At 40.3% G+C, this 7,636-nt stretch overlaps 1 protein-coding gene across 2 annotated transcripts; it reads right to left on the bottom strand.

Moving 5' to 3' along the window:
- Nucleotides 1–374: 374 nt before the first annotated feature.
- LOC106950036 (opioid growth factor receptor-like protein 1) lies at nt 375–7,405 on the bottom strand. 2 transcript variants are annotated; one of them, XM_015036662.1, is made up of 7 exons: nt 7,013–7,405; nt 5,307–5,393; nt 5,117–5,195; nt 4,916–4,994; nt 4,178–4,244; nt 3,941–4,086; nt 375–2,793 (listed from the first exon to the last, which is right to left on the bottom strand). In XM_015036662.1, the coding sequence occupies exons 1-7, from the start codon at nt 7,196–7,198 to the stop codon at nt 2,262–2,264; spliced, it is 1,176 nt and encodes a 391-aa protein (XP_014892148.1). In that variant the 5' UTR covers nt 7,199–7,405; the 3' UTR covers nt 375–2,261. The 2 variants fall into 2 exon arrangements, with proteins under 2 accessions (XP_014892148.1, XP_014892157.1); XM_015036671.1 differs by lacking the exon at nt 7,013–7,405 and adding an exon at nt 6,828–6,963.
- Between the last annotated feature and the right edge of the window lie 231 nt (nt 7,406–7,636).

Genomic DNA, 7,636 nt, shown 5'->3' with positions numbered 1-7,636 from the left:
TAAAATTAAAATATATGTCCACAAAAAAAATTATGTGGAAAAACTTCACAATAAGTGAATGGAACTGAAACTTTTTATTTTATTTTGATTTATTATTCATTATTATTTTATTTTCATTTATTGTTTTTCTCTTGCCATTGACCTCCTGTTTCCCTCCAGTATAAATGTAATGAACACAAAGGCCCATTTCTCTCAGCCACTCTTCAAAATGGGAAAGATGAGAAAACATGCTATTAAGGTAAAGCAGAAAATATCAATTTGTCCATTTCTGCAGTCAGAGGCAACAACCGAAACTGTGATAAAGGATGATCTGACGACATCCTGGGTTTATCATTACAAATATTGCCATCATGTTGCCATGACAACCACTACCACTCTCCTACCATCACAAATGTGAACTTTTGCCATTTGCTACTGCGGGACTTTAACTGGGATTGTTTGATTTTGGTCAGACGAGATCAAGGTGGAGTTTTTCCTGCAACAAACACTCCATGAAACGGGGGACAGACGTCTGGAAAATCCCCTCACACACATTGTCCAGTACGGTGGAGGACCCGTAATGCTGTGGGCCTGTTTTTATTTTAAAAGCCTTGGGAAGCTACAGCGTATGGGAGCTGATGGGAGCTGCCAGAAGACTTGAACATTTTCCAAAACATTTGGAAAAGGCAACAGAGAAAATAGTTCAGCAGACACATAATTTACCTTTATCTGTGGAAATCTCAAGAAATTTGTTAAAAGAAAAAGATTCCTGAAGGCACTCATATACGTTAGATTCTTCTACATATTTAAGTGTGTTATTATGCTGCTGCAATAAAAAAAAAGTATTTATACCAGGGGTTTTCACACATCTGTACCAGGGAGGGCAATAAAGCACAGAGAGGCAAATTATCTATAAGCCGTTATATCTCTGAAATATTTTCATTAAATGTGTTTATACACTTGAGATAAGATTTAATTTAGAACCTGACAAAGACAGAATCACATTTCAGACGTGTGATTACTGTCTGTATGCCACCCAAAGCCTTTCAATTCTTTTTTTTTTTTTTTAAATCGCTTCTCAAAGGTTCATTTTTCTCTTTCCTTCTCAGCTGAAACAGTAAAAATCACAGAGTAGACACAGTTTTATCTGATATCAACAGAAATGAGGCTCTTAGGTCGATCTAAAAACATTTTCAAAGTATTGCTCATCTTTTCCCCAGATTTTGACGCACAAACAAAACTCTGTTCATTTGTCTATTTAACAATATTTGCCTTCCATGTTGGCGTCAAAGTAAATCAGTATAAGGCAAACATCTCCCCCATTTTTCTTTTATTAAAAGTACAGTCCTTTAGACAAAAGTAATACATTGTCTCTACTGGTATGAATGATTTTGAAAAGTAATCAGAAGCTAAATAAAAAAAAAAGACATTATAATCCTAAATATGTGTAACCTGTTTTGCAATTAATTTCTAAGCCCTTAACCTGAATTGATTCTAATCCCATGTTTATTAGTTAAAATGTTTCATTGATGTCTTCCTGGGTTTGAGTATCTGATACGCTGCAAAAACACAAAAAACCATCAAGTATTTCTGGTCTAGTTTCTAGTGCAAATATCTTAGTACACTTGAAATAAGACAAACCAACTTAAAAGTAGCGTTTTTGCAAAATGTAGGAGCTTGACTTAAGTCAATAATATGTTATTATTATTATTATTATTATTATTTACTGGGAGATTATTTAACTTATAACTAAATATTTTTCCAATTTTATAAGTGAAAATCTCCCAGTAGAACAAGTACCTTCGTTGAAATGAACAACATTTACTTAAAACAAACTCGTATATCCAGCTGAAAAGTTGAGTTTTGTCTTATTTGATGTTTACTAAGATATTTTCTAGGGGAGAACCGATTTACTGGTTTTGATTTCCTTAATTTTGGGAGATCATTGATCGGCTGATTTTCACATGTGAGCTGATCTTATCCACTAATCTCATCTACCTTGGCAAAAGTCTGAACATCTTTGACTGACAGACCGGCCCACCAGGTCATGTCTGCATGTTCACAATAATCACCCCACAAGTACTAACGCTGTGACTTTCCCTCTTGCTATATTTAGCGACATTTCAGACAAAACAAATTATCGGTCAAAATCGGAATCGGCAGGGTAAAAGATCTGTAATCGGCGATCGGCCAGTATACTGCAGTCGGTGCACCCCTGATAATTTCACTAGAAACCAGGTAATATTTTGAGTTTTTGCAGTTTCCTCTCAGAAGGAAGAAGCCTAGCTGAACTCACTCCTCTCTCTTCTCCCGCTAATGAGCATCAGCTGCCCTGACAACCCGGCTTCATAAGAACCGAGGTCCGGGAAGCCCTTAATCCCTCCTCCTACCAGGTCCTGGCACATTATGGCATCATGGGAAGACACATTGATCCGGCTACTTGCTGTGTTCTCCTCCCCCCTCCTGTGGTGCTCCGGTGTGGGAGCAGGAGCTCTGATCCCGCTGCTCCCGCCGCCAACGCCACCACCACCGCCGCCGCCGCTGCAGGCTCCCTTCTTAGACGGCGGCCCCCAGAGGAAGGCGTGGGCGGGCCTGTAGTGCTTGCGAGCGAACCGAAGCAGGCGTCGCCGCGTGGCCGGGAGGCGGATGGTGTAGACGAAGTACTCCAGCACGCTGTGCTGCATGTTGGGAAGCGTGCCGCTGCACAGCGACTCCTCCAGGAAGAGGCGAACCAGCGGGGCCTTGAACGCCTCGTAGCCGAGCTCACCAAGGGACTTCAGGATGCGGGTGATCCTCAGGTAGTTGTGGTGGGATCTGGAAAAACAAAACGGGAGGAGAATGAGTTTGGTTGAGGCGTGGAAAACATGCAAATTAATTATTTGCTTTCCTCCTGCTGGGCTGAGAAACAAAGTTGAAAGTGCAACAATCTGGGGAATTTTTTTACTATTCTACAATATCGCCTTAAAGATCAGAAGCTGCTTTTCCATGACAATTTGCACAAAACTCCATTAATGTCAAAAGAACCACAATTTCGCAATTGCCTTATGCTTATTAAATAAGAAACGCAATTAAAATCACACATAAATAAGTTTGTTCACGCAAAAACAGACTGCACCATCATCCTCCTACCACTTCCTGTCGACTTTTTTGTCATTTCTGCCAGCAGTAACATCCGGTTGTTGATCACACGACTCGTGTGATCCAAAAAGTATTTCCATTGCAGTTTTGCCAGTCACACTAATTTCAATAAAGCTGAAAAACCGCCTCACCTTAGCGTAAAAACTTATTGAAAAAGATATTTTAAAAAAAATTGCTGTTTTAATTGGGAAATGTATTTTCATAATTCCCATTTGTGCAATTATATGTAGTACTTTCTCATTCAAAGTACTTCACACTTGGTTCAAAATGGTCTCGTTCCAACTAACTGACTGGATTATAAATCAGTTAAATTAATAAGAAAATAAAAAGTATAAATGTTGACCTAATAAACCTTCATATAAAACCAGTACCAAGAATCCAGATATGTATTCTGTTGAAAATACTTCATTTTTTTCTGGTGCTTTTAATGTTTCCCTAAGTAAAATCTGAAAGACTAGTCCACCACATGCAGAAACCTTTGCACATTTTGCCTCAGAAACAACAGATAACTGTGTGTTTTACATACAGGTGTCTGTTTCTGGAAGTAAACATGATGACATTTTACACTCCATGAAACAAACTGAATCCCAAAAAATTCTCCTTAAAACTTTAAGCCGTCTGTCTCTTGAATTAAAAACATGCTGCTTCGCATTTGGCTCCTGACGGGGGAGCAATCAAGATGCATCCGAGTTAGAACCATTACCTTCCCAAAACATGGAAAATGCAGCAAACGGCGAGCTAACCACGGGCTTCCCCGTACAAATTCAGCAATCCATCACCCAGCGCCTGCTGCACAGCGTGCTCTGTGGGCGTGTGGGCTTACTCATTAAGGTGCTGGAAGCGTTCCTGCCAGTTGGGGGCCCGAGCGACGTTGCCGCTTTTATCTAGCAGTTTGACGCCATAAAAATCCAGCATCATGGAATAGGCCGCCAGGAACCTCCGCTTTGCTTCCCGAGTGCTTTGGAATTCCTGACGGGTTTAAAGACAGCGGGTCAGACGAGCGCTGCGGTTCGTTTCACAGCGGCTAGACGAAACAACGACACCGGGCGGAGCTACTCACTTTGATCTCCTCCTGAGTCAGTTCATGTGCGTAGAAGTTGAGCCCTTGTTCTCTTAATGGGAACAGCCTGCGACACGGGAGGAAAGATCCAGGTTACAGGAAGTGGATGGGAAGATGATTACTTAGGGAATAATACTGATAATTAGTTGGAGCGCCGCTTCTCAGCACTTTTTATTGCTGTTCACTGTGGAAGGAAGAGGATTTGCTCACTCATCCCTTATTAAGGAGGCAACTGCAAGATCATCTTTTAAAATAACAAACTAAGATTCACTTCTCGCAGATTAAACCACCAAAGTTTGAAACCTAATTTGAGGTAGATTCTGCTGATTTAGTTAGCTTAGTTACAAGATAAGTTATTTTAATTACCCTGTTAAATGTTAGTGGGTACTAAGAAGCGGCTCACGAGTGGCAAAATCTTTTTTTGAGAACTTTGCCACGTTTTATTCTGTGGTAAAATTTAAAGGGATTCCCACTCAGGACTAGACAGCTGTTACAAACTGATACTTTAAGACAACATTTACTCGCTCTAAACTTAACTGTCTAAGTTTAAATCTTGAACTTTGCCCAAGAAAATCACTCACTCTGGTTGCTTCCCAGTTTGATCATAGATAAGCGCCCAGCGTTCTTAAAACTACGCACAAGTAAACGGTTTTCAACATAAACACAAATTTACTTTAATTTCATGTTTTTCAACGTAATCAGAAATACACATTTTTAGCTCAGCGGATCTCCACTCACCACTGAATGTAGGTGTGATTGTGCTCCAGTTTGTCGTAGTCACCTCTCCACTTTGAAAGAATCTCCTCGATGTAAATACCTGAAGAGAGAAGAGGATGGGCAGCTGTTGCACGCGTTTCTTCATCGCTCATGTTTCTGCTAACCTGCTGGGTTTCTGAACCTTTAAACCAAACGAAACTCAATAAGTTTACAGCTTCTTACCATCGGGCACCAGGGGGATCTTGTTCATGTAGAAGCGCAGGTTCCGATATTCGTTGGGCTGCCGGGACTTTCTAAAGTTCTGCAATGAACACATAAAATCTGGATGTCTACATGCGCATGTGTGTAGGAAGAAGAAAGGAAAATATATCATCCACGTTTTTTGGGAACATGCATGGGTGTAAGAACGTACTGGGTAGCTGTGACGGTATTTGTAGAGATCCCTGGCGGCGTAAAAACTCCTCTTCATCCTCGGAGCAGACTCTGGGGAGTCAGTCAGCTGAAAGAGGAAGACGGTGAATAAAATACAAGACCAAATGAAAAAAGACAGTTGAAAGAGAAAAGTAAAAAAAAAATGCAGGTCCAGAATGAAATAAATAAATCATTCCTTGTTAGAGCAGATGGAGGGTAGCTCTTATATGCCGTTCAGATGATTTAAAAGCATTTGCTCTCTTTTGAGGTCAAGTGCTGTCATCATTCATCCGTTTCTCAACAGCAAAGGAGGCCAACTCACATCAGTGCCGCGCTGCAGGCCCCACAAAAAGATCCTGCATGTGGATTATGGGCGTATTTAACTTTCTGAAGGGATTTACTCAGCTGAAACCTGTTTATACTCTGCAAATCATCAAGAAGTGACTTTTAAAAATACTTTCTCTGACAGACAGGGCATCTATGGACTGGAGCAGAGAGTTTCTTAACAAGAATTGGTACCAGAAGAAGGCTGAACTGGGTGTTTTACACTTTTTTAGAATTTAACTGGAATTTTGTTTGATTTGGAAACGTTTACAGCTTTTCAGAGTCAATGTAAAATTATTATTTTCTTAATAAATAAACTTGTAGCAACTGGATTTTTAGTAACGCTAGCTGTGCTAATTGCCAATATAATTAAAGAAATCTACTACTAGACACAAAAAATTCGTTAAAATGTGAACCCAATTTAACAACAAAAAGCTGTTCTATGGCAACTGCTCTCTCATGAAATTGACTCTGCTTGCAGAAAATAAAACTTCCACAAAATACTCTTAACTATGGTACATACATAAAAACTAAAACCTTACATAAAAGGTTGGAATTAAGTGACAAAATGGTAATTTGTGATTTTTTTTTAAATTAAAATTCCACACACTTATATTTACAATAGCACATCAAAATTTCATCAACATTTTGAACAAAATTTACTGTTTTAATCATGTTTTTATGGGTGAAAAATGGTGACAGCTACAACCACCTGACTTTAAAAATGTAAAGGTCCCAATAAAAATGATGGCTTTGGTGCTCATCATGTTGGTAAACATTATTAAACCTGAAAAAAATATACTCAAAATTAAAAGGTCAAAAAAAGGCTGCGTTTTCATCTTGTACATAAGGAAAACGAATTACTGCAAGTCTTGACTGCAAGTTTTAGAATAAAAGTAGCACAGATATCAAGAGCAATTTGAATTTGAATGCATGCCATTTAAAACGTAGCATCATATCAAACATTGCAAATATGAAGATTGTTATTCAACATAATTGTTGCCATTAACTTTGCATTTCTTTCCCATACGCAGTGTGGTTCTTTCTTCCTGTTAGCACTATATTGTTGCTCTCCACAGTCACCCCATGCTTGCATTGTTTTGTGATACAAATTTAATGAAAATCCAGACATTTAGTGTCATCGCATTGTTCGCACTAAATCAGACAGAAATTAATAGAAATATAAGCGCTAAATTACCTGAATCATCAACCGACTCCGAACTGATCTAACCACGGTTAAGCCATTATTGTAATAATGAAGTTTGCCCTCAGCTTGGCCTTGTCGGAACACAGTGCGCCGCTGACGGGACACACGGTTCCGCACCGTAACCCTCCTACAACCCCTTCGCCTGCATCACTCTCCCCTCCCCTTCCTCCGTGTACCTGCAGGGCAGCGTCCCCGCTGTGTCCCGCGGCCCGCTCGCTCTCCGCCGGGCTGACGGAGTCAGAAATGCCGCTGTCGTCTTCAGCCGTCGGCTCATCGCTCTCCGAGTCCGATCCCCACGTCGAGTCGCATTCCTCAACGGTGCTCGGCTCCTTGAAACGCCAGCTGCCCACCAGGTTTCCCATTGACAACACATGCAACTCCTGCCCTCTCTTATTGTCCTTTCGCCTGCACAGGACGCTACATCGTTGAGATCAACGCTGCCTCGGTGCGGGCGCTTCAGTGCGGGGCTTTTAAACGGCATAAAAAGGGGGGAAATTCCACATCAGACGCTATGATGCGCGTTTCGGTATGGGGGGTGATTAGTGCCGCCGAGAGGAAGGGGGAGGTCTTAAAGCCACAGACATCACAGCCGATGAGGAAGAGAGGGCCAATAAAAAAGGTAGTCTAGAAAAGCTGTAATCTAATAAATAGGACATTAATTTATTATGTGAAGACATTTTGAATTAAATTAAACTTTGTTTAAAATGTCTTAATGCATTAGATATGTAGGTCAGTGTTAGAAATTTTAATTTGATATAAAACTATGACCCATAAAAGAGAATATCAGGTTCATTCTGAGG

The sequence above is a fragment of the Poecilia latipinna genome, unplaced genomic scaffold (assembly GCF_001443285.1).
Source record: "Poecilia latipinna isolate Pla-1442-1.1 unplaced genomic scaffold, P_latipinna-1.0 Scaffold23, whole genome shotgun sequence".
Lineage (NCBI taxonomy): Eukaryota > Metazoa > Chordata > Actinopteri > Cyprinodontiformes > Poeciliidae > Poecilia > Poecilia latipinna.
Note: the sequence above shows the minus strand (reverse complement) of the source record. Positions and strands in the feature narration are given on the sequence as shown.

Coding starts and splice junctions, on each gene's coding strand:
- LOC106950036 (XM_015036662.1), bottom strand. CDS start 7,198: ATGGGAAACCTGGTGGGCAGCTGGCGTTTCAAGGAGCCGAGCACCGTT. Junction 4,245..4,915: donor AATCACACCTACATTCAGTG/GTGAGTGGAGAT, acceptor CCCGTGTCGCAG/GCTGTTCCCATTAAGAGAAC. Junction 4,087..4,177: donor TGACTCAGGAGGAGATCAAA/GTGAGTAGCTCC, acceptor TAAACCCGTCAG/GAATTCCAAAGCACTCGGGA.